This window comes from Vespa mandarinia, chromosome 7, assembly GCF_050613455.1.
Source record: "Vespa mandarinia isolate Hongniang chromosome 7, ASM5061345v1, whole genome shotgun sequence".
Taxonomy (NCBI): domain Eukaryota; kingdom Metazoa; phylum Arthropoda; class Insecta; order Hymenoptera; family Vespidae; genus Vespa; species Vespa mandarinia.
This window is the reverse complement of record NC_140816.1, coordinates 1,256,704-1,282,500: the sequence shown is the minus strand read 5'-3', so window position 1 is coordinate 1,282,500 and position 25,797 is coordinate 1,256,704. Positions and strand designations below refer to the sequence as shown.

Sequence of the window (25,797 nt, the reverse complement as noted above, 5' to 3'; positions counted from 1 at the left end):
GACGAGGTCCGAAGAAGATAATGTTTCTGAGTCAACGACGGGTGCATACATCAAGGCTGAAAGAGTAGTCAGCGGCGTACATTTTCTCACCGATCGTGAAGAAGATAGAGCCGAATTATTGCTACCGAAATCAGAATCGGTTGACAGTGAGCCGGAAGTCAGAAAGCAGGTTGGTTAATCTGCCATCTTCTTAATCCCTATCTTTATCCTTCCTAGAAAATTTTAGAAAAATTATACTTTCGTGGGGAGCACTTTTGATATCAGCTTTCTTGTATTATGAGTGAGATTGTTATACTGAAAGAAAGAAAGAAAGAAAGAAAGAATGAGAATACGTGTGTGTATGTGTGTGCGTGTGCGTGTGCGTGTACGTATGTTGCATGTTTGTGTGAAGTATGTGGTAGTGAAGAATGAAAGGATGAGAGAAAGACAGAGAGAAAGAGCGAAAAAACCAAATAAACGTTATTTTACAAGCTGCTGGAATACCTCATTCAAAACGACGGTTCCGTAGTCTGCAAGTGGTGCGGCGAGGTGCTACCGTCTCGAACCCGTTGGTACAGGCATAAGTACAAGCTACACGTCTCCACCCAGGTCACTCAGCCAGCACCGCTGTTTAAGTGCCACAGCTGTAACGCCTACTTCAAGTCACGGAAGGGCTACATTGGTCATCTGAGCGCGAGACACTCCGATAACGAGAACGACGAGAACAGAGAGGAACCGAGTAACAAGAAATCCAGAAAAACATCAGATGTAAGTTATAGGATCAAGCCCCTAAAACATGGCAAAGTTTGCATTAGCATTTCTTCAAAAATCGTATATAATGGAATATTTATAAAATATTTTTTGGTGCTCTGCAGATTGGTAAAGGTCCTGATTGGGAACAACAAAGAGAAAAGGAAGAGAAATTGGTGGCCGACATCATAGATCGAGTAAAACGAGAATGCGAGGCCCAGGGTGAGACCGTGACGAGGAGAGGTTATTCGAGACGATCTACGGTTATGAACAGCTAAGGCCAAGCCCTTCGTCCATTGGTTGTCTTCTTCCTGTGATTTGGTTCAGAAGACTCGCGTATAAAGAATATCAAAGAATCCTATTTGATTGAGTTCGTTTGGCTCTTCTCAACAGATAAACACAAACACACATAACACACATACACACACACACGCGCGCGCGTATACACGCATAGATGTACCCAAAATTTTCGATTACTTAGAAGAACTCGGTAACTCTGATAAGATTAATATTTTTCGTCAATTTTTCTTGTTATTCTCAAGAGAGTCTTTTTCTCGCCATTCGCATTCTTGTATTGTCATTCTCTACCAATTACGAGAAACTATTTTCTGTGTAAACAGGAAAGAGATACTGGACACTGTTCTAAAAGGAAGTACTCGCGCTTGACTAACATTCGATACGATCTACAATGCGCTTGATCAATAAAAATAAAAAGAAGTAATAACGAAAGAAGAACAAAAAAATAATAAACGAGACATTTTCCGATTCGTCCGTGAGAAAAAGAAAAAGAATAGAGAGAGAGAGAGAGAGAGAGAGAGACATTCAGTGCCAAATATGTATCTTCCCGGACGTAGGACGTCTCATTTTGTAAACTATTATTATGATTACGATTATTATTATTAATTATCATCATCATCATCATCATCATTATCATTATTTTTATTATTATTATTATTTTTTCTTTTTTATTATTATTATTATTATTATTATTATTATTATTATTATTATTATTATTATTTTCTTTTTATTATTATTAGTGTTATTATTGTTATTATTATTGTTATTATTATTATTATTATTATTGTTATTATTATTATTATTATTATTATTATTATTATTATTATTATTATTGTTATTATTATTATTATTATTATTATTATTATTAGCGTCATTATCATTACACAAATAGCCTGTGGCTGGTCAATAGCAATGCGTGCGATGATCACGATGCGTTCGAGATATATTTTCTTTTTCTTTTTCATTATCTCAATCGATATTTATCGTAGTAAAATCCGTATGAAACGATGTAAATAGGGTATAATAGTTGGAGATCAAAAAATGATTGTCTTTTTTCCTAATACAGAAACTCGGTCGTTTCACTGTACGATCTACGATCTACGTATTGAATAATCGAGAAATACGACCGACTCGTATGTACAATGTATGTACATACGTATGTATATACGTGAATATGCGACGCTACCTGAAAAATGAAAAAGAAAAAACGTTTAATCATATGTATATTCGCTCAATTAGGACGAACACACGATACGTATATATATATATATATATATATATATATATATATATATATATATATGTGTATCAAGGCCGATCGTTCCTCTTGCTCCGTCTGCACAGTTTTTCTTCGCACTATAATACGACGCGATCTCTCTCTATTATAATTATATAACTAAACGCGAGTATGCTCGTCGTCTTCGAGTATACTATACAAATAATATCGTGAAATTCATGATCGAGTACAAAGTACACTACATTTTCTCTTGCATGCGAGCATCTATGGATCTCAAACGTAAATAAGAATTTTTAATCTAGAACCAGGATTGTCAGTTAGTAATATCGTCTTTAAACGGGGAAAAAGAATTGTCGAGAATTATCTTCTTTTTTTATTATTTTATTATTCTTTTTTTAATTTTTTTTGCTGATCGAGGCCTAAAAACGAGTCAAACGATATGTCAAAACGCAATACGATCACCGAATTAACTTATTCAGTTATTTACTTCCTGACAATCTGGATGGAACGATCGGATCTCGCAAATAGTTTCGCTAGAAGGAAAGATAGGTAGCTAATTAGATATACTTGTGATTGCGCGAATATACGAATAAAAGAAAAGAAAACGATCGAGAAAAAAGGAACAAAAGAACGCGCGATGAATCACTAGGAAAATCGCGTTACTGGCAGATTTTAAAGGGCATTTTAAAGATGATGGGGGAAAAAAAGAAAGCAAAAAAAATGAAAGCTAAAACTTTTCCTGTATATTTCCGGGGAAGTCTGTCCATTTTTTGAACATTCTCGAAAGTATTTTAATGTTTATTACTACTATCGTGCGCGTGTTTATTCGATGCAACGAGGGATAAATTGAGTTTTAAAAAGTGTATACAGTTTTTCGGATTCTTCCGTGCGCATGCGTGTGTGCGAACTAGATGGTAAGTTTGGTGCTAATATGTCGAATGCGGTAGTTACTTCTTTCCGTTACACATCCCACCGTGATATGCATTTTTCTATATTGATGCATCGGCTGCAAATATTTTAAGATAGAGAAAAAGAAAAAAAAAAGAAGAAAAGAAAAAAAGAAAAGACAAAGCAGCAAGGTAGTACGATTCCTAAGAAATTAAATTTAACGCAAGAACGTACGTGGATCAATGGCATCTCACGTGTTAAGTCGAGGATGTGTAACTACATCGTTCCACCTTTCCTGACCATTGATATAACATACATGGTCGTCTTTCATCCTCCTCCCTCGTTAATTTTATACGCATCCGATGTGAACTTTGACGGTCGTTTCGCTCGTAATCATATCAAGACACGAACGTTTGAATTCCCGATAAATGAGCAAAGTATTATTGCGAAGAAAGAGAGAAACAGAGAGAAAGAGTCTGTAGAATGTAAGGCGGGACAATTCAAACTGAAACGAAGACTGATACGCGCTGGTCGCGTTGTTAATTAAAAGATAAAAAGTAGAAAAGAAAAAGAGAGAGAAAAAAAAGCAAGCAAAATATCTTCGTATGATCTTGACTCGTCCCTCTTTATATCAGCTCGTAATAAAATAAAAGAAAATGCTTCCAATTTAAGCGAACTTTGCCGCCTTTCGTGCCAATAGATATTATTTTAGCTTTCTGACAGAAAGACTCGCGCTTTTCCTTCCGTACAAAATGGATTCGATAATCGTCCACGACGAGAGAGTAATACGATTCTTCCTCAGGGAGACGTTCCTTCGTTTGATAAATCGTCTTCCGAATGATTAGATTATTCTGTAAATATAACGAGAAACCTGTGCGTGTAATTGATTACATCCCCAGATTAATATTTTATCGAATAGTCTTCCTTCGAATAATTATACCCCCAACGCTTATTCGTCCTTATCTTACGCAAAACAATTTATTATAGTTTAAATTATGCGCTCCAACTTATTTCGTTCGTTGATCGATACGTCAGAAATAATCGTCCTTTTAGCTCGTTCCAAAAAAGAATTTTCTTAAGGGAGGAAGAGGAAAAACTGCCTCGCACGACGTATTTCAATCTTCCGTAAATGAATTTTAAGTGTTATTAATTGTAAGAATGTAAGGCTGATCCTCTCCTACATGGAGTATCGACGATTCGAGATGAGAGTATTTCGAGGAGATAAATTATTTATTTGTTTACGATAAATCGAGAAAGAGAGAGAGAGAGAAAGAGAAAGAGAGAGTAAAAACTCGCTCTTGATTTTGAATGGATTTTAACCGATTCGGAGGACTATCGGTGCAAAATCCGACGATGACTTCGAAGTCATCCAAGCGCACGAGCTTCGTCAGCGAGTATCCGTGTAACTAAACATAGAAGACGATATATCCGTGAGATACATTGAAAGAAATAGTAAATAATATTATATAACGATATCGTACGGATAAATCGCTAAATGTTTTCTTTCTATGGATACTCACCGTACGATGTGATATAATATTGCGATAGACAAACGTAATACTTATCAATTGCGCTGATCATTAGCAGTAACTAACGTTACGACTAACGACTACAAGCGTATTGTGCATTATGTGTCGGGAAAGAAATAAAATCAAAATGAACCGATCGATTTTATTAATCTAATAAATAATTCTCTAGCTGACACAATCAATACCAGCCAATCCTAAACTCCCGTTCTAATTAATAAAAGAAATATTTTCGTTTTTAATTTGGGATATATTTACTTTATTAATAAATCATTAAAAAAAAACAAACAACGATCTGTTCTTTGTTCGAGAATCATTCATTGTACGTTGCGCCCTCTAAGGTTACGTAAGCCGAAAGAGAATTAAATTTAATTCTTAAACTTGTATATAAAATCAATTGTAGGTTTCTTCACCACGTGACAGTAAACGTCATCATAGTTGTTCTAAATTTCAATCGAAATGTATCGTAAATACACTTATCTCTATTTGAAATGAAATTCGAATCGATGAAACCTCGAAAGGGTTGACAAGGGTGAGTACCGAAAGATATCAAATAACATTGAAACTTGTAAATTCTACCGAAAGAGGGACGGCGAAACAGGACGAAGAAAAGATAGGTTAATAGTATATTCCCTCTAAAGCAATCATTGCGTCGAATCCGTTCTGTTTACGAGCGCAAGCACTGTTGTCTTCTGGTGCAGTAGCGTCAGAAGATACACGAAGGACAAATCACGTCGAAAGTTGGTGATCGATTTTCATAAACCTTCAGATTTCTTCGAGTATTACCGGACACTATCTTTATCCGGCTTTATCGTGATGCAACCTCAAGTCCCCGTGCATTACGTCGTGTAAGGTGGACGGATATCGAAAAAAAATTGTATAAACAGGAATTATTTCATTCGAATTATTTCGTAATGTCGGTCTCGTTTTTCATTTTCTTCGACACGATCTTCGTTGTTCTTTGGATGGGCGTGATCGAAGTGTCAGCTTTGCATACGAAGGATCCTCTCGCTCATCATGGTAGATGCGAACCGATTACGATAAATCTTTGCATGAATATACCGTACAACGAAACTATAATGCCAAATTTGATGAACCATCAGAAACAAGAAGAAGCTGGCTACGAGGTTCATCAATTTGCGCCTCTCGTTAAGGTTAAATGCAGCCCTGATCTACGTTTCTTTCTCTGTTCCGTTTATGCACCAGTTTGCACTATCATCGAGAAGGCAATACCACCGTGCAGATCTCTGTGCGAGAGTGCTCGTGCCGGTTGTGAAGATTTGATGAACAGTTTTGGTTTTAATTGGCCGGATAACCTTGATTGTTCTAAATTGCCTGAAAATGGGAAAGAACTTTGTGTTGGTACTAATGAAACAACACCAGTGGAACCATCGGCACCTGTATATTCTCCACCACGCATGCCAGTTGCAGAGTTTCAGCCACCTTGGAACAGTGGTGGGGCCACGTCTTACAACGGTAATGGCTTTGCGCTTGGTGCCAGAGACTTTGGATTTGTTTGTCCCCTGCAATTCAAGGTTCCACATGGACTGGGTTATTCTCTCAAAGTAGGGGATAAAATAGAACCTAATTGTGGTGCACCCTGCGATGGTATGTTCTTTACAGAAAGAGAACGTAACTTCTCCAGAGTCTGGGTCGGTACCTGGGCATCTCTCTGTGCTGCATCATGTTTTTTTACGTTCCTGACTTTTCTCATCGATACTGATAGATTTAGGTAGATATAGTTAAATAGTAAATTTCTCATAAAGTAGAAATTTATAGGATTGTTTTTAGTTAATAAACATATAACCGTTCTAACCACTCTTTTATTGCAGATATCCAGAGAGACCCATTATTTTTCTATCGGTATGCTATCTCATGGTAGCACTGACATACGTGATAGGATGGGCAGCTGGTAATTCTATTGCATGTAGAGAGCCTTTTCCTCCGCCTTTAGACATGCGTATTCAGATGGTATCTACAATAACGCAAGGAACTAAGCACGAATTATGTACTGTGCTTTTTATGGTGCTTTACTTTTTTGGTATGGCATCGAGTATATGGTGGGTTATACTTACATTGACGTGGTTTCTGGCAGCTGGTTTAAAATGGGGACACGAAGCTATAGAAGCACATTCGCAGTATTTTCATTTAGCTGCTTGGGCAGCACCAGCAATAAAGACCGTAACAGTCCTTGCAATGGGAAAAGTAGAAGGTAAATATGCATTTAAATATCAAAATTTGATTTTTTCTTTTGTTTACGAATTTTTTAATTATTTATATATTTTTAGGAGATATATTATCCGGTGTTTGCTACGTGGGTTTGTGGAACGTTGATGCATTAAGAGGATTTGTGCTAGCTCCTCTTTGCGTTTACTTAGTTCTTGGAACGGCCTTTCTTTTCGCCGGTTTTGTTTCTCTCTTTCGCATACGTACCGTTATGAAGCACGATGGTACAAAGACCGATAAGTTAGAGAAGTTAATGATCCGCATCGGTATTTTTTCCGTATTATATACCGTACCAGCGCTCATAGTGATCGCTTGTCTTTTCTACGAGCAAGCGTATTTCGATCAATGGATGTTAACTTGGAACATGGAGATGTGTTCGCGACCTGGGTTGCAATCACTTTACTCGATGCCTTGTCCTGTTGGTGAACGTACTCGTGATCTTGGCCGGCGGCCAGAATTCGAAGTCTTTATGATAAAATATTTGATGGCAATGATAGTTGGCATAACTAGTAGCTTCTGGGTATGGTCTAGTAAAACTCTCAGTAGTTGGAGACAATTCTTTAACCATCTTCAGGGTCGTCGTACGGAAGCGTACGTTTGAAATTAATTAAGTTTAAATATAAAAGGAAGAAGAATGACTTTTGTCAATGCTTTTTACTATCATTGACAAATTATAATGCTTAGTGCAAAAAGATGGAGAGAGAAATAATATTCGGTGATAGTTTGCTCGAATGATTTCGATTTTGTAACACATTGTACGAGAAAACACTTCCAAAATATTTCAGGTATTATTTCTATTATAATATATATAATACAATATAACTTAAACTTATTTGATTTCTGAACAATGTATAAAATATGCTTAATGCATTGCTTACTTCCAAAGAAGATAAAGCACGCTTGAACTCGTCAATGTGTTGAGACTGTCACCGATGTAGAATTAAAAGGTTCTACATTTTTAGAAGTTTAATGTGCCAAACAAGTGTTATATTTTTATAAACGATACATGTCCTCTGAATGTCCATAAGCCTTTTATCTATTTTAATTGCATGACACGTATGTAAGATATAACGACTGATAGTTTATCAATTTGAAAGTATTATTATGCGATATCTGCTTTAAACTCTTTATAGATATATTAATAGTACTTTTGGTATAAACAAATCGTTTATTGCTCAATTTTATAATTAAAAATTATAAGAGATTTTCGTCATTTAAGCAAAGCTAAGTGACTAGGTAGTATAAATCATTTATCGTATCGGCTATTTCACTTTAATTAAGGAAGAACTGACGGTAATATGCTTAATAAAGGAGCGTGTTTTTCGAATATTTTAAGAAACTGCCTAGAAATAATAATACTCAGAAAAAGACTTCAAGGACTGTTGAACATTAGAATTTTATTTTTCTTATTTTTTCTATATATATATATATATATATATATATGAAGATGGCAATCTTAATAATCAGGTACGAATAATTATCGTGATCAAAAGTAATCCTATGCGTAGTTCGAATTAAAATGTTTACTTATAGAAATAATTGTAACTTCGAATTAATTGTATATAGTTATAGCTCTTACTTTTATCCTTATGTATGTATCGTAATATGTATAATTTTTAAGTAATTGTGTACATATATGTATACACATACAAAATAGGCACACGCCAAATCTCTTGGCACCTTTGTATGTTTCCTATACTAAATCAAATAGCGGTGATAAGTTGAAGAGAACTGCACAAATGTATGAAATGTAGTTATTTTCATCGAAAAGCATTGATTTCTTTTTCTATGGTATATAAAGGAAGTTTGTTAGAAAGAATATTTATTAACCAAATAATTTTGCGAGAATATTTCACAATAATGAAATTCTTCAAACTTCGTAAAACGAATTTTGCTTGATATAAAGATCATTCTTGAGAATCAAGTTTAATCACAATGTTCCAAACTGTACTAATTCGTCCATTGAAAACTGCCGAACTCTTACGTATGTACGTTACGCAAGTTCTATCCTCACGCTGATAATATGTATGACTTGCAAAGAGAGAATCGCATGTTTGCTTGCTGTTAGAGTATTAAGTATTGTACGTAAAATACGCGTAAAGTGCAGGATTATTACACTGCTAAATATATTATATACTTTATTTGATAGTGAATGAGATGGATGTATACAAATAATTATATATATACTATATATAGATTTAATATACGATCAATTTTTATACGGATATAAATTTATAACATCCATTTACACTCTTAAATATGCGCGATATTTATTCGCACAGGTACAAAAATTTATTTCGTTCTTACTTGAACGAGAACCACGTGTCGCATGCATGTTATACAATACTCATGGAAGTTTTAATTTTATATGTCGAACTTAATAAAGCTGCCGATACTTATGTATAAACATCGTAGAAACTATTATTCCTTTTAATTTTTATATCGGTTAAACTTTAAGTGAAAATTTATCCTGTTTTTTTCGGCACTGGTCGCTTTAAAATGCCCTTTTTTCGTAAGTATAAAACGAGCCATGGCGTTATAGCGCAAGTAATAGATAATCGTATTGGCGCTAACATTTTGTGAATTGTATATGCCAATAAAAATCCAGATGAATCGTTCAAAATTTTCATTACTTTTTCGTTCTCGGTATTATAAACTGTTTCAATATAAGGCACTAGATCTATTCCACTGAAAAAAAGATAACGGTTAATATTTATAACGTTGAATATTTTCTATATATTCAGACAATATATTTTGTATATTAAATCTGATATTTAATGAATATCATTTTGTATTTATATATATATGTATACATTGTATGTATTAATTATTTGACAAACCTAATAACAGCCGTATAAAAGAAGCCAAGTGACATTAGCGAAATGGTGACGTGAAATACAAAAACAACTTTCCCATAATCTTTTACGATCATTTTAAATCTTTCTCTTTTAGTCACTATTATTTTCTTTTTTATCTTATCTTCCGAATTAGTAGTATTCAGCGGTGTTGAAGCATTTGTTGAGTATCTCATAAGATCAATATAAATTGGATGTAACAATTTATTATGGAGTGTATTCATTAAAATGGCTTCGTTCATGATACCTGAGTAACATATTTTAACATTGATACTATTCACATAGTTTAATGTGAAATTGCAACATTTTCAAGTACACCACGAATTTCTACAAAGCATTGTCGATGGTATTTGTAGTTATTGTACATACAGCTTAACTTTAACTCTTTGCACTGAAAGAAACTTTTTTCTCCGACACAAAGAAACGAGACAAATAATTTAAAATAAGGCAAAACAAATTGTGTTATTTTCAAAATAATATCTTTTCTTAATCTTTGATATAAAATTGTGATATTAAAATGTATTGAAATACAGAAAATTAAAAATGAATCAATCATTGAATATATACATATTACTGTAATATGTACTTTATATGATAAACTATAAATTCTATATATACCTAACCAGATTTTATTCGAAAAAGGTATATCTTTATCATTTATCAAATAGTGCAAGTTTGTAAAAGAATTGAGCATACACTTTGTTTCCAATTCCACTAACCGTTCTTAACTCGATCGGACGATAAAATATTAATGCTGGTAAGCCTGTAATGTGATTTTTGCATATCTTCAGCAATATATTTGCTATCCTTAGCCCACTGTCCACCTGGCATATTGAAATGAGTCGATTTGCCAGTTGAACAGAAAGGTTTTGGCACGTTACTTTGCATGCTACCATTTAAACTAATCGCGCCTGAACAATCGTACGAATCTATGTGCATGTCTTCGCGTACGATCGAGAAATGTCTTTGTCTGTTGAACGTTACTTCCTTGCTAAAGGACGAGAATGAAAATGAGTTATTGTTGTTGGCGCTGACTCTGTTCGCACCATAAATCAAAATCGGACTTGCTATGTCCCTTGTTCGTTCCGGAGTGAATCGACCTGTCTCGTTCGCAAATATTTCCGAAACATTATTGGGAAGTGGCAAAGTCGGTGCATCAGGATAACGACGTATGCTCGTTACGTGTAAAATCTTCATTTGGCTTCTTGGTACTGTTTCACGACGTTTGAATTGTACCTCATTGAACGGATAACTTGCTACGCCAACTAAATATATCAATTTAAAAAAATTATTATTATTACAAACATTCCAGAAAATATATATTATATATAAAATATAATTTTTTTATCAATAACGTACCTGGCTGCAAGTTACGATTAAATATAGTTAACAAATCTGAACAGCGACTTATCCGAGATAATGCCATCGCGATAAAAATGACAATGTTCTTTAGAGATCTAAGTTTCTATTCCTTCTCTCTATTTATTCTCCTATATATTTCATCTATATGAAATATTACGGATGATCGTATGTTCGAAGGAAAGAAAGAGAAAGGAATAAATTAATAGACAGGTTCTGAAAATTGCATTCTCATGTATCATGTGACCTATACAAGTTTGTAAGATAATTTAATCGAATTGACAAAAAGGCGGACTTTTTGAAATGAAAAAGAAAAGAAAAGTAATGCAAAACAAAATGATTATCACAATCCGATTGTATAATATAAATAGATTTTTTTCGATTATACCTATATTTATCTTTTAATTGTGATTCTTTCAATAAACATAACCTGTAACTTTGATGTCAATCAATTGCACTGAATTTATAATGCAACAATTATTTTAAATGTTGAGATAATGTCTAAAGAAAAAAAATATAAGCTATATATTCTTGTCTGTTACATTACATATATGGTAATAGTATATTTAAGCTACTCTCGTGACGTAATGACACTGCAATAAAATGGAAGTAACTTTTATAAATGAAAATAAAATCGTGAACTTATTATTTTTTATCATTTCATGATGAAAAACATTTTTAATTTCAAAATAGGCTTATTCGTTGCACTATTTAATTATTAACACTTGTTACAGAACATTAAAGATAAGAATAATATATGATCAAGATCGCCACTTAATAAACCAGCGATATATTTGATGAATTAATTTAATCTGCTCAATTTAATCGATTTAACTTTGAAAAATATATAAAATTGTAAACATAAAAAAAATAAAAAAGGAATGAAAAATAAAAAAATTTATAAAAAAACTAACGTGCGGAAAGTACACGTACATCCAACTGGAATTCGTTTGGAATTTTACGCTATCTCGTGTTATCTTAAGAAATTATTGAACGTAATTCGTTGGTCATGTAGAATTCTTGTACGCTACGACTTATAAAATATTTTAAAATTAAGATTTTATTTTTAAGAAAAGGTTAGGAAGAGATTATTTTTATTAATTTCTATTTTTAGTTTTAACTTCTATTATTTTCACTGCTATTTATTATTTTAATAGGAAGATAAAAAATTGAACATTAGCACCGAATACTCAGGACCGTATTTGTAAGGAGCTTTAACATTCTTCTTGAATTTTCGAATAAAATTAATTAATAAACAAATTTAAATGTCATTTCGTATGATAAATTATTTAAATTAATTATAATACTGAAATTTTTAAATATGATTCTCAGATATATTTTTTTTCTATAATAACCGTTTTTGTTTTATTTCATTCTCTTATAATTTTATTTCTAAATATAGATAAATTACTATTATTTATATATATATATATATATACAGCCGAAAAGTAGAATAATAAAGTCAAGGTCTCATTATTGTATAACTGATATTATTTCGATAAATTTGATAGCCTTTTACGATAAGTGAAATAATGTACACGCGCATGATCAACCATAGATATAGTCTAATGAAACGTCAGCATTTGTTTCCAGTTGCTACGTCCTTATGCCTCTGTAGCCTCCTGGAACAGAATTGATTAGAGCAAGTGAATTGGACAGCAAATATTTTTCTATGAGTTATAAAATGACGCGAAATAATGTACAATTTGTATCGTCAATGATGAAAGCATTGTTCAGACGTGAGCAGTACACATTTTATTTAAATATTTCCAGATCAAGGTAAAATTAAAAAATGTTTGAAAATATCTTATGACCTTTTTAACCTTCGTTTGATGGATATTGATAGTCTTTTAGACTTTTCATTGTTTCAGTTGTTATAAACTCAATTGTTATATGTCTTTTATACAATGACAGTGTAATTATATATACATATTTCAATTGTTTTAATTATTATATCATTTTTATATGGTCACATTTAGGTCATGGTGGTCACATGTGGAGATGGGACCTCCAGATATTATTTTAGGTGTTACAGAAGCTTATAAAAGAGATAATAATCCAAATAAAATTAATTTAGGCGTAGGAGCATATAGAGATGACAATGGCAAACCTCATGTACTTCCAAGTGTCAAAAAGGTATGTCTTTTATTTTTTTTCTACAGTAATACAGATAATCTTGAATATATATAAAAAAAATAATATGAGTAATGATATTTTTTGTAGGCAGAAGAAAGAATCAAAGAGAAGAATTTCAATAAAGAATATTTACCGATATCAGGAAGCCCAGAATTTTGTAAACATAGTATTACATTAGCATTAGGAGATAACAATGAAGTTGTAATACAGGAATCAGTATGTATATAAGTAATAAATTTATAAATTATTTTCTACACTTCTACTCTCATCTTCTTTTTTGTAGAATGCAACAATTCAAGGAATTTCTGGTACTGGATCTCTCTGTATTGGAGCCAAATTCCTGGCTCAATTCTTTCCAGGAAACAGAGTAGTGTACATACCAACACCAACATGGGGAAATCATACTCCATTATTTAGACATGCTGGATTGGATGTAAAACAATATCGTTATTTTGATCCGAAGACTTCTGGATTAGATTTTAAAGGCCTAATGGAAGATATATCGGTAGGTTATAATATAAAATATTGCAACGATAATGTTGAATTACTAATGATGATTTTATTAACAGAAAATTCCAGAGAAATCAATTGTTATCCTCCATGCCTGTGCTCATAATCCAACTGGTGTTGATCCAAAATTAGAACAATGGGAAGAAATATCTGCAATGGTAAAAAAAAGAAATCTCTTTCCATATTTTGATATGGCATATCAGGGATTTGCTTCTGGTAAAGTATTGCAGTAACAATTTGTTTCTGTAATAGTACCTTTTATTAATATTCGTATTTTTATAGGTTCGACAGATAAGGATGCAGCTGCTGTTAGATTGTTCCTAAAAGATAAGAATAAAATTGCCTTATCTCAATCCTATGCAAAGAATATGGGACTTTATGGTAATATAGATAAAATATTGAGAAAATTAATAAATTTAAGTATCATATATACAATTTGCAAAACTATTTGTTGTATAGGTGAACGTGTCGGAGCATTTTCATTAATTACATCTAGCAAAGCAGAAGCAGCTACTGTGATGTCGCAACTTAAAATTATAATTAGACCTATGTATTCTAATCCTCCTATTTCTGGAGCGCGAATCGTTACTGAAATATTAGGAAATTCTGATTTAAGAAAAGAATGGCTTCATGATGTTAAGGAAATGGCTGATCGAATAATTTGTATGCGTACAACTTTACGAGAGAATTTAGAAAAGTTAGGAAGCTCTCATAATTGGACGCACATTACAGATCAGATTGGAATGTTCTGTTTTACAGGTCTTAAAACTCATGAGGTAAAATAGTTAACTTTTATGCATTAATACGATATAGTATACAATATATAAATATTTATTTTTGTACATTTTTAAAAATTGCAGGTTGATAAACTCACAAAAAACTATAGCATATATCTTACTAAAGATGGAAGAATATCTATAGCAGGAGTATCAAGTAAAAACGTGGAATATCTTGCTAATGCTATTCACGAAGTTACTAAATAACCTGCATTTTATTTTATTTGAAGAAAAATAATTGTACTAAGAGGATTAAGGGCATAGTTTACAAATTAATTTAAATATTTTAAAGATTTTATTTAAGTATTTTGCCTTGTCTGCCCTTTTTAATTTTATATTATTAATATTATTCCTTCCTAATATGTTTATAAGTCGCGATAAATATTTTCTTTGTATAATGTATAAAATAATAGAACTTTTATATTACCTACACTGTGCATCATTATTGTTATATTTTGTATATCTTGATTATCGACTTTATGTATGCTGTACGTAACCAGTATTTGCAAACAGAACATAACGGATTACAGCGCTATCTACAAATGAAATAAATGTAATTGAAATCCTTGATTTCTATATGAATTTAACCTCTTTATAACTAATACTTTAATACATTTTATTTCTTATTTAAAAAAGAATAATTTATATTTAAAGGAGAAAACAACAAATTCAGAACACACTTTCATATTATTTACAAATTTTGAATATGCATTCTGATGCGGTATTATCTCTTACGCGGTATATTTAAAAACAACAATATTTGAAAGTATTATTTTTAATATTATTACAAATATGATAGGTTAAATATTGTGATAGATAGAAAGATCATTTATTGATAATTTTAAATTTTAATTTAAATAAGAATATTGTAATATATATATTATATTATGATACAATTATTCACAAATTTGATTTTTGATTGTGTCCTTCAGTTTTATAACAAATATGGCAGACTTTGATAATGTATTGCGAATTGAAAATTTAATTTCTTTTCTTGGTTTCAATAAAAGTGCAACAATTGCGTAGAGTTATCAAAATGGTTAAATATAATTCACGTTGCCAGTGTTAAATAGTTTTATCTAAAAAATGAATAACCTATAATGGTAAGATGAAAACCACATATTTGATGGTACATACTATTTATGTTTGTAATTTTGGGTAACACGTTTCGATCGTAAATAAATATGGCGCTTCTCAGCATGTAGATTTTTATATACCATCTATATTCTAAAAACCTATTTTTATTAGTATGTTATTTGTTAAAGGTTTCGTGTAGGAAGGTTAAATAGATAGAAAAAAAGTATAAAACTATTTTATAAAAATGGCTGCGTTAAACAATATATTAAAATCTATAGAAGCATTGAAGATATTACAGGAAACCATAGTTTCATCTGATCCTGCAATAAGGTATGAATTAAAATTATTTACATTGTCAAACTTTTAATAAAAATTTTTATGAATACCTTTCAACAATTTGTGTTTTTAATGATAACAGAAAAGAAAAGATATCACATTGTATAGTTATTACTGAAGGATTATGTTCGCCAAATACAAAATTAATTTCTAAATATCCACAAATTTTTGGTTGTTCAATTAAAACATTATTAGCATTATGTGACGACCCAGAAGTTGATGTAAGAATGATCGCTGATGAATCTCTAAATAAAATCATAAGGGTATGATTATTTTAATGTTTTTTATTTTGATAACAAATAAAATCAATTCCAATATTATAACTTTATAATACGTATATGTTATTATAATATATAACCCTTGATTATTTATCAGGCAATGGCAGACAGTGATATTGTTAAAATTCAAATAGAATTATATAATGGAATAAAGAGCAATGGACCGGCTCGAACATTGAGAGCTGCTCTTTGGAGATTTAGTTTACTTAGTCACATGATTCGTCCTACAAGAGGAAAAGCATATGTGTCAAACTTAATACCATGTATTACTGTCATAGCACATAGGCCAGAGGAATCAGTAATTGATACACTTGCACAAGCATTGAAATTAATTCTAAGAACATTAGGGTCATTTATGACGGATAATGATGTTAAGGTATAATAATACTATTACCAATAGATATGATACTAATCTGTATATTAAGAAATATATTATCTATTTGTAGACATTACTTAAGGCATTCTTTCAAAATATCTCATCAACTCAAGCAGCATTTCGTAGAGCTGCAGCAAATATGATTTTAACAACCTGTTTAAATTGTAGGAAACCTCAGGTTTTTTTATGTTATGTATTAAATTATTTATTAGGTAAGGTGGATATTTTGCAAGCATTATGTCTGCGAACTTTACTGTATATTAATAATATACTATTTTTTCAGATGCTATAATACCAGTGAATGATGACATAGATCACTTAAATACAGTCATCGGTGTTTTTGGATGTTTGAAAGTGATTTTACCATATATAAATACGCCAGCAGAATGTGAAGCTAGTGACAAACAACAACTGGAAAATTTTTTACAAATTTATGAGTTATGTTTGTATTATACTAAGTGGCATTCAAATCATAATTTAATAAATGCAGCTTTAGAAACATTGGCTCAACTTTTGCAATGTTCGTCAAGTGCATTCAAATATGTATTGTTATCTAAAGAAGGTATTACTCACAGTAGAATAGAGTTAAATCAAGAAGCGGCCAGAATATCGTTGGGTCAAATAAGTACTTCAACAGCTACGAGTATTTCGGGAGGCAATTGTGATTCCACATTGAATTTGCTTGAACCAGAAATGCCGCAACTAAATTCAAAAATAGGAAATTGGATTATAGATTCTGAAACAGTACTTCCACTTATGCACAAATCAGAAATACGGGAAATATGTGCAAGCGAAATAACAGAAATTAAAGGAAAGACAATGGAAAATTACAGTGAATTAAAAATAGAAACTTTAGAGGGTGAGAATAAATATATGAATGTAAATGTTTTTGTATGAACAAAATTGGATATACATACAAATTTTCTAGTTTATGTCTAATTTAGGAGGTGGTGTTGAGGAAGGAAGTGATGCTGGAAGTGAAATAGAACACATAGAAGAAATTCACTACTCAAGTTTGCAAAGTGATCATCACATGAAAGAAGAAGAGTATTTAGAGGAAGCTTCAATATCTGTAGCTTCTCCACAAAAGTTGCCAATGGAATTGCCATCACTTGAAATTAATATTGGAAATTATACAGACTCTGATATGCCTGTAAAATTTTGTTGTCGTTATTTAGTTTCATCATTCTTGCTAACAGGCAGTGCTGGTCACTTGATGCCTGATAAATTATTTCGTGTCAGTGTTAAATGTCTTGCTTTAACATGTGTAGCCAATATTTTAAGACTTTATCCAGATCTACTTTTAATGACAGTTGCCAAAGATTCTACTTCAGATAAACAAATGATGAAAGATATTTTATTATTTGCAAATCATTCTGATCCTCAAATCAGAGCCAATGTATCGACTCTTATTGGATCATTTTTGAAAACAGTTTTCACACAGTATGGTGGATCTTTCAAAAATTTCCAACCTGAATGTTTAAATAGTAAAACAAATGAAAATTCATTGCTGGAAAATATGATAAAATTACTTATAAAAGTAAGAAATTTTACAGTAAAATTTAATAAAATATCTGTTTTAAAGTATTAACAAGTAATTTTTTTTGAAGGGCTTGGAAGATGATTCTGCTACAACATGTCGTCAAACATTAACAGCACTAAATTTATGTTTACCAGAAATACTAAATTCTGTAGATAGTCAATATGGTATAACCATCTTATTTGAATTACCCAGACTTATTAAAAATCCATATTTTCTTGTTAAAGTTAAATTAGCAGATTTGCTAAGCAATTTATCATACATCACAATAGAACACATAACAGGTGATGCATTATTTCAACAACATTTTATTGATGCTATAATCATTTTATTAGGAGATCAGGATAAGAGAGTTAGACATGCAGCATCTGAAGCAATTGTTAAGTAAGTGAGAATGTTATAAATTATTTAAATCTTACTTAAAATAATATTACTTACAATTTTTTTATTCTGTTAAAATTGAATTTTCATTTTTATTTTCAGAAGCATTCCATTATTATATTTTCAACATCCACAGGAAAATGCTGTTATAAAAAAAGCAGCTCAATATACAGAAAAGTATTTGTCAACTGTAATGTCAAGTACTTTAAAGATTTCTTCATATTATGATAAACATAGAGTAACTATAAATAATACTGTCAAACCTTTTACATCATTAACTGATCATAATGATAAAAAATATCACGTAAATACAGAAGATTCATTATCTCGTATTGTAAGCATCTTAACTGAAATACTCATGGTTGATTCATCTAAGTATATGGTATATGGTTGTTGCGAAGCTCTTGCTCTATTAAGTGAAGTTTATAACACTGTAGTTTATGTCAGAGGTTGGGATTGTATACTTCCCAAAGCACTACTTAAAAAATCCCATAAAAAGGCTGTTAGTCGAATAGACACAACAAATGAAAGCAATTTTGTAATTGAAATAACAACTCCAATTGGTACTGGTCTGCTTTCTTTGCTGCTGCCTTTGTTGTCTTCATCTGCAATAAGTTTGGATTTATCAACACATAAACATTTAATCTCTCTTGCGGGTAATCTTGCATCAGGATTGGCTCTTTGTAATCTAAAACCTAATGAACCAACAAGCAAACATGATTCTGATACATCAAATATTTGGAGTATGTTAAAAGATAAACAAATGTGTCAGTATATGGAACTATTATTGACTCATGTTATAAGGGTTTTAAATATTTTTGTCCATGTTATTGATGATATACAATTAAATCAAATAAGTACAAAATCATTGTCCTCTCTGCCATCTGCGCACAGTTTATCTCCAAAGAAAAAAGTAGTTACCGAACAGAAACAAAAAGAAAAAGGAGATAAGTTTTTAAGTTTAAAATTTGGAAAAGAACAAATGGGAGTATTCAATACTATTCCGCATTATATGAAAATGTATGATAATCTCAAAGCAGCGCACTCTAATTATCTTGTTACTCTTGATCCTGAGGCTAGCGAGATGTATATTGCATTATTAACTGCTATACTGGATACTCTTTCACAAATTCTTGAGATAGCCACTTTTAATGAGGCAGGCAGGATAGCAGAGGAAATTTTATATTACTTGCAAACAACTGTTACTTTATCGCCAACTGCAACTATTCAGTGTGTGCAGCAATTGTTGAAATGTCTGTTTGGTAAAAATCTTGGTTCTCAATGGAGCGAACTGGATATGCAACAATATGCAGAACAGAATATTGCATTAAGAGATACTTCTAAAGGCTTTTATAATCAATGTTTTCAGAATCCAGCTAGACATATGGCAGACATGATAAAATTAATAGGAAATAATTGCAGAGATGAAAATAAACCAGACACTGGGTAAGTATCATAGATTTCTAAATTATATTTGAGATATATTCTATTATGACCTCTCATGATTTCTAGATGGATAGGTTTAACACGTAGAAAAGGAGATCGAAAATTATCATACATATATTCTTCAGATCATAAAGCTTCTGTAGCTACTTTTATTCGTTTATTTGAACCAATGGTTATAAAGTCTATGGAACAATATACTATCACGAGCAATATTTCACTGCAATGTCAAGTGCTTATGCTTCTAAGCCAACTAATTCAATTGAAAGTTAATTATTGTTTATTAGATTCAGACAAGATATTTATAGGATTTGTATTAAAACAGTTTGAATTCATAGAGGAAGGTCAAATACAGCAAGCAGAAGACCTGTTACCAAAAATTTTCAGTTTTTTGGTGCATTTATCTTATGAAAAAAATCACTCAAAGGTTGTAATAGGTATTCCTAAAATAATACAGTTATGTGATGGACTTATGGCAAGTGGACAGCCAGCACTTAGATATTGTATACCAGCACTTGCACCTGTAGTTGGAGATATTTTTCTTATTCGCAATGGAAATTCTAATCAAGCAGAACAAAGAGAATTGGAAACAACAAAAGAAGTATTAATTTCAATGCTACTTCGTCTTGTGGAATATCATGAAGTTATAGAACTTTTAGCATTATGTGTCTCAGAATCTAGATTTAGTGGAGATGGAAATGGAGAAGAAAAGTGGAGAAGATGGTCTAGAATGACTACAGATACTATACTTCCAATGTTAGGAACGTGTAAAGTAAGACTAGAATGGGAAAATGCTCATATTGCCTTAGTAAAATTGTTTGCTGCAATTTCTCCTACTGTTTTCAGGCCAGTAGATCCACTTTTAAAAGTACTTTTTACAGCTCCTGCGTCTTTGAAAGAACCAGTTTTTAATTTAAAACGCTGGTTGGGAATGATAAATGTTATATTATTAACTCTTATTTCTTGTGCTAAAGAGGAGTCGATGTTAGCACGATTATCAGATCTTAGCGTGTATATGACAGATCTTTCACATTTATTATTATTTCCAGATAATTTGTCTAAAGTTATAGATCCATTAAATGCACTTGGAACTCAATCTGCACAAATACCACCTGAAAAAATTTTAGCCAGATTCATATTTAAAGTGATTAGTCTGATAGGCACAAAAATTGTTAACATTCTTGGATTAATTAATCATAGAGCTATAGATCCCTATACAGGATTTGCTCAGCATACAGATAATGATGATTATTTGGTGCATCAATTTGCATTCTTCTTACAATTATGTATTCACATGTTCGAGTCTGGAAGTCATTGTAAAGTGGCAAATGCAGCAATGCAAATGGTTCAAGATCGCAATACGTTTGAAGAGGAAAAGTTTCCTATAGACAATTTAAATTCTTTAATGCTAAGCATTGGACATGTATGCCCAATGTTGACATGTCAATGGGCTTACCTAATGACATTATTAAGCTATAATGAGATGCTATTTTGGTCTAAAATTTTGGGCACACGAAATTCGAATTACATAGTAAGATCTCTTCCAAATGAGAAAAAAGTATACGACTATGTAAACAGCATAAATGTACAAATTATTCATAAAGGTGGAATCATATTATTTTGTGATTATGTATGCGAAAATCTCAATGATGCAGAGCCTTTAACATGGTTATTAGTGAATCATATTGAAGAAGCAATACACACAGCTACTGAATCTCCAGTCAAAGAACTTCTAGCAGCAGCTATACATAGAAATCCTGCAGCAAGTGGTCTCCTAGTACAAGCTATTTCAACAAAATGTGTGAATTTATCACAACCTAGCTTCATCAAACGTTTATTGCAGTGTATCGAAGATGCACATCAATCTCAAAGTGGTGCAGTCATAATGATGTTAATTCCAAAATTTTTGTCTACTAAATATCTTGCTCTATCAAGAATGGCAGCAAAAATGGCTAGCAGAAGAGTTGAAATTTTATTAACATTAAGTGCAGCAGATGTTATGGAACAATTGCCAAAGAATGATCTAGTAAAGATTATGGATACATTACAGACTACTAAGCTAGCTAAAAAACATGGAGCTCTAGTTAACTTATTGAACAAATTAGGAGTACACTTTTATGATCTCTCACCTTTCGAGCCTGATTTATGTAGATCTTTCAATCCATCAATTGTAAAAACAATTCAACTAGATCGTGATTGGTTTCTTTCTCAGATTAAATTACGTTGCTGTCATCAGAATACAACGTATAATACTCACGAATCTGCACAACTATTGAGTAATTTAAATTTTGAAGACTGTTTGAGTATTATTTCTTCTAAGGAGTTTGATATAATAATTTTAAAAGACTGCATAACATTGGGCGTAAGATTGACTATTGAGAATTGCCAAAAGTTAGAGTTAAGAAAAATTCACAATAAAAAAATTCATAATTTTGAAGCCAGTCCTCTGTATACAGCTGCTAAACAGTGTTTATTAGAGCATGTACGTAATGTAACTGAACTTATGCCAAAACCACATTATGTATTTAATCCGCAAAAATCTAATATCAATAGTAAAGAAGTGAAATATGCTACAAGGATTTCCAAACTTTTAGACGATTCCATTTACTGGAATACACTTTTTAAAATCATTCCAGTTGTAAAGGTATTTACAAAAACATTGTCGAAACTAACTAAATATAATTTGGCAAATATGGATGGAAAAGTTGAAGAAGATTGTGCTAAACTTGCTTTATTGTGTTTTGAATTAACACATTGGATGATACATGTAGATAAACAAAATATTAGAAAGCTACGACCAAGTGAAGTAGAATTAACGTTGAGTTGTGCTGGAGAAATTTTGAAATATGAAGGCCCATTTAAGGTTTTTGCAGATCACACTCGATATTCGTGGGTATGTTCAACGATATTGGCTATGACAAAAATTGTTGAAAGTAACTTAACAGCAGTTGAATCATTACCTCATGTTGATACGTGTTCTTTACAAGCAGCTTTTCAAGACGAAGAAACGAAGCATTATGCACAGGCATGTGTGCGAATAGCATCATTGGTTGTTTGGCTTGAAAAATGTCAAGTGAATAATAGTTCTAAAAACATTCCTCCCTATTTATTTAACATAATAAAAGACCTTATTGTACTTATTAGTCGTCAACCTTTGGTAAATTCTTTTGTTCTTACGCCTCCTTTGGTTTGGAAACATGGTTGGCATATAATGGGCTCTGGTACGACCAAATGTCACTTTCCATTGTTATCGACTGAATTAAATCTTCTTCAAGAAGTCGATATTTTAGAACAGTTCATTTATAGAATAAATTTGTTGGGTTGGACTTCACGTCTACAATTTGAAGAAATATGGATGGCATTATTGGGATTGTTAAATCTTTCACAAAATGAAAACACTTCTTCGGAAGAATCAACAGCATTAGTACAAGCAAGCTGTTTAGCTATTCAAGCTATAACACAATTATTGTTACAAACAATGTTTCTACCACATCCTGGTAATCCAAGTACTAGTTGTTTGATACATCATTCACGAGATCCTCAACTTTCGGTTGTGAAAATAAGCTCACAAGAATTATATACTATACAAGATTTACTTACATGGAAATATGAATGTATGAGTGATATTCAAAATATAAATGGTTTAAAATTAGATCATATATTTCATAGAGGAAACATAGAAAAAATTACAACTTCAAATAACTTTACATACAGCCAATTATCAGTTTCCTATTTATGGTCATCGTGTAATTTATATGAAGATAAATTAAATGCCTCTGTACTTGAACTAAAAAACAGAAGGAATGATGCATTAAAGTCTGCATCATTAGATGTAGATTCGTGTCTTCGCTTTTTAGTGGAACTTTATACTTCTTGGTTGTCTCCACAAGCGAATATTCCGATACAATTACTTACAGAAACTATGAAATCTCTCCTAGCTATTTCTGATCTCTTTGTAGAAAGAGCACAATATCAATGGATGCTAGATGTTTGCTTAGAAATATCAAGAGTACATTCTATAGAAAATGGAATCTTACATCAGTATTTGGTAATATCTGTATGTAAGGCTGCTGCAGTATTAACACCACTGGTATATATTATATATGCTAAAAATATAAAAATCATATGTATATCAATATTATTAATTGAAGAATATTGTTATTTTAGGATTTGGATACATTGGATAGGGTAAAGCGTTTGGTTGATATCAACCTTAAATCAGTTTTCTTGGCTGCTAGAGTAGCAGCACTTCATGGTGTCTTATATTTATTACAAAGTGCAGTTCAAGCTAATTACGAAGAGATTATGAACATCTTACACCCATTGACTATTGAATATATACAAAAACACATAGATACTCAAGATACAGATGGGTAATCCATATGTTCCGAATTAATATTTTGAATGTAATTTTTATCTTATTTGTGAAGAATGGAAACTTATGATTTTTTTTCATTTATTTTAGGGTATTAAGTCAAAGTGAAGAACATCAAGGAGTTATGTGGGCTTTAGTATTTTTCTTATTAGAACATGCAGGGGATACAACACCCGATACAGAAGCTCCTGCTGTGCTTGAACTAGTTCTTTCTCTAGTCATGTCACCGAATATTTCGATTAGTTTACATCAAACTCTTTTACAGGTACCTTTTAAATTTAATTTAAAAACTGTCTTCTCTTTTAATAGCAAAAATTATTATACCCGTTTTATTTTAGGGTCTCGAAAGATTAATTATAACAAAAAGTGTAATAGGTAAAGTAGCAGAACAAATTGTTAAAATAGCAACAGAGCGTTTAAGGCATGCAAGTCTGATGTTTGCTTTGCCTGCTTTGCAACTTCTATTAACTTGCATGTATACCGAAGCAGCAGACAGATTAAATCAACCGAATGTTGAAGAACCATTGCCGGATATTGAACCAGAATCATTGGTTCGATCAATAGAACGAACGTCTGCCATATTTGACAGAATTAAGAGAGGCTATCCAATGGAAGTAGAGATTCTTTGTTCAGTTTTATCTGGTGTTTTAGCAGATTTCTTTCCACTATCACAAATTTTAACAAAAGTTATCGGTGAATTTTTATCACCTCAACAACCACATCCTCGATTGCTTTCTGGCGTTGTGTTTAAAGTTCGTAAAATATAATATCTAAAAAAATGTGAATATGAAATATTAAAGGAATTGAAAATATTTGATATATTAAATCTAGGTTTGTGAAAGAGCATGTACGTCTACACAACTGAGTTTACTACAAGATTGGGTGGTCTTCAGTTTGCCAAATTTCATACAGAGTTTACCATTGGCTATGTCCACTTGGTGTCTCTCATGTTTCTTTATAAGTGCATCTACGAATAATTGGTTGAGAGCTTTGTATCCTTTTCCACTTCTTTTAAATGTATTCTTTAGAATTTAGAAGTAAATAAATAATATGCTCCTTGACATAGATCGATATAGATTCCCACATGTACAATCAAGGATTGGGAAATACGAATACGAGGATAAGAAGATATTATGCATTGCAGCTAATGACTTTTATCACAAGGTACACATGAAAAGATAATGTATAAAATAAAATTAGAATTGTATCTGTAAGTATTTTTAAAATTAATTATTTTATGTATAGCTGCCCGAGGAATCTCAAAAGAAAGCTTTCGTCGAAATATTCGAAGTTGCAGCGAAGGAACCTGGAACTCCATTTATTGATATATTAGCATCCTTTTAATCATTCTAAATCGTTTATCCTTTATTCCGAAAAGAAAATTACTCGAAAAGAAACATTTTCTAATAATATTTTAGGTGATTCTACTCTTGTAAATTAGTGTACAGTGAT

At 31.6% G+C, this 25,797-nt stretch overlaps 5 protein-coding genes across 8 annotated transcripts in view; 4 read left to right on the top strand and 1 right to left on the bottom strand.

Annotated features, from left to right (window-relative positions):
- The window catches only part of LOC146872860 (uncharacterized), a 4,831-nt gene extending 14 nt beyond the window's left edge, over window positions 1-4,817 (top strand). The window contains exons 1-3 of the mRNA XM_085658094.1: window positions 1-169; window positions 472-747; window positions 855-4,817. The exon at window positions 1-169 is cut by the window's left edge and continues 14 nt beyond it. Of these exons, the coding sequence (XP_085514220.1) occupies window positions 1-169; window positions 472-747; window positions 855-1,007 (598 nt within the window). The 3' untranslated portion in view covers window positions 1,008-4,817. The remainder of the gene's footprint in view (window positions 170-471; window positions 748-854) is intronic.
- A 188-nt stretch (window positions 4,818-5,005) lies between these two features.
- On the top strand, window positions 5,006-8,346 carry fz (frizzled class receptor). Its single transcript, XM_035863413.2, has 3 exons — window positions 5,006-6,409; window positions 6,510-6,889; window positions 6,966-8,346. The coding sequence occupies exons 1-3, from the start codon at window positions 5,592-5,594 to the stop codon at window positions 7,502-7,504; spliced, it is 1,737 nt and encodes a 578-aa protein (XP_035719306.1). The 5' UTR covers window positions 5,006-5,591; the 3' UTR covers window positions 7,505-8,346.
- Window positions 8,347-9,368: 1,022 nt separating this feature from the next.
- On the bottom strand, window positions 9,369-11,260 carry LOC118440425 (uncharacterized). The gene is made up of 4 exons (XM_035863417.2): window positions 11,118-11,260; window positions 10,478-11,023; window positions 9,744-10,005; window positions 9,369-9,591 (listed from the first exon to the last, which is right to left on the bottom strand). Exons 1-4 carry the CDS (start codon window positions 11,182-11,184, stop codon window positions 9,369-9,371), a joined length of 1,098 nt encoding a protein of 365 aa, XP_035719310.1. The 5' UTR covers window positions 11,185-11,260.
- Window positions 11,261-12,274: 1,014 nt separating this feature from the next.
- Got2 (glutamate oxaloacetate transaminase 2) lies at window positions 12,275-15,107 on the top strand. 4 transcript variants are annotated; one of them, XM_085658090.1, is made up of 9 exons: window positions 12,275-12,321; window positions 12,711-12,896; window positions 13,097-13,253; window positions 13,341-13,469; window positions 13,537-13,758; window positions 13,823-13,979; window positions 14,046-14,144; window positions 14,223-14,539; window positions 14,624-15,107. In XM_085658090.1, exons 2-9 carry the CDS (start codon window positions 12,790-12,792, stop codon window positions 14,744-14,746), a joined length of 1,311 nt encoding a protein of 436 aa, XP_085514216.1. In that variant the 5' UTR covers window positions 12,275-12,321; window positions 12,711-12,789; the 3' UTR covers window positions 14,747-15,107. The 4 variants fall into 4 exon arrangements, with proteins under 4 accessions (XP_085514216.1, XP_085514218.1, XP_085514217.1 ...); XM_085658092.1 differs by lacking the exon at window positions 12,275-12,321 and having other exon boundaries at window positions 12,591-12,856; window positions 13,195-13,253; XM_085658091.1 differs by lacking the exon at window positions 12,275-12,321 and having other exon boundaries at window positions 12,595-12,856.
- Window positions 15,108-15,485: 378 nt separating this feature from the next.
- htt (huntingtin) lies at window positions 15,486-25,731 on the top strand. The gene is made up of 16 exons (XM_035863119.2): window positions 15,486-15,642; window positions 15,805-15,946; window positions 16,035-16,215; window positions 16,328-16,606; window positions 16,677-16,818; window positions 16,890-17,465; window positions 17,551-18,146; window positions 18,217-18,530; window positions 18,630-19,973; window positions 20,040-24,060; window positions 24,138-24,343; window positions 24,436-24,610; window positions 24,684-25,097; window positions 25,177-25,337; window positions 25,422-25,509; window positions 25,591-25,731. Exons 2-16 carry the CDS (start codon window positions 15,861-15,863, stop codon window positions 25,687-25,689), a joined length of 8,682 nt encoding a protein of 2,893 aa, XP_035719012.1. The 5' UTR covers window positions 15,486-15,642; window positions 15,805-15,860; the 3' UTR covers window positions 25,690-25,731.
- The last annotated feature ends 66 nt before the right edge of the window (window positions 25,732-25,797 follow it).

Coding starts and splice junctions, on each gene's coding strand:
- fz (XM_035863413.2), top strand. CDS start 5,592: ATGTCGGTCTCGTTTTTCATTTTCTTCGACACGATCTTCGTTGTTCTT. Junction 6,410..6,509: donor ATCGATACTGATAGATTTAG/GTAGATATAGTT, acceptor CTTTTATTGCAG/ATATCCAGAGAGACCCATTA. Junction 6,890..6,965: donor TGCAATGGGAAAAGTAGAAG/GTAAATATGCAT, acceptor ATATATTTTTAG/GAGATATATTATCCGGTGTT.
- LOC118440425 (XM_035863417.2), bottom strand. CDS start 11,184: ATGGCATTATCTCGGATAAGTCGCTGTTCAGATTTGTTAACTATATTT. Junction 11,024..11,117: donor TAATCGTAACTTGCAGCCAG/GTACGTTATTGA, acceptor TGATATATTTAG/TTGGCGTAGCAAGTTATCCG. Junction 9,592..9,743: donor TTTTATACGGCTGTTATTAG/GTTTGTCAAATA, acceptor TCTTTTTTTCAG/TGGAATAGATCTAGTGCCTT.
- Got2 (XM_085658090.1), top strand. CDS start 12,790: ATGAGTTATAAAATGACGCGAAATAATGTACAATTTGTATCGTCAATG. Junction 12,897..13,096: donor TTAAATATTTCCAGATCAAG/GTAAAATTAAAA, acceptor GGTCACATTTAG/GTCATGGTGGTCACATGTGG. Junction 13,980..14,045: donor ATATCAGGGATTTGCTTCTG/GTAAAGTATTGC, acceptor GTATTTTTATAG/GTTCGACAGATAAGGATGCA.
- htt (XM_035863119.2), top strand. CDS start 15,861: ATGGCTGCGTTAAACAATATATTAAAATCTATAGAAGCATTGAAGATA. Junction 18,531..18,629: donor GCATCTGAAGCAATTGTTAA/GTAAGTGAGAAT, acceptor TTTTATTTTCAG/AAGCATTCCATTATTATATT. Junction 24,344..24,435: donor GATACTCAAGATACAGATGG/GTAATCCATATG, acceptor CATTTATTTTAG/GGTATTAAGTCAAAGTGAAG.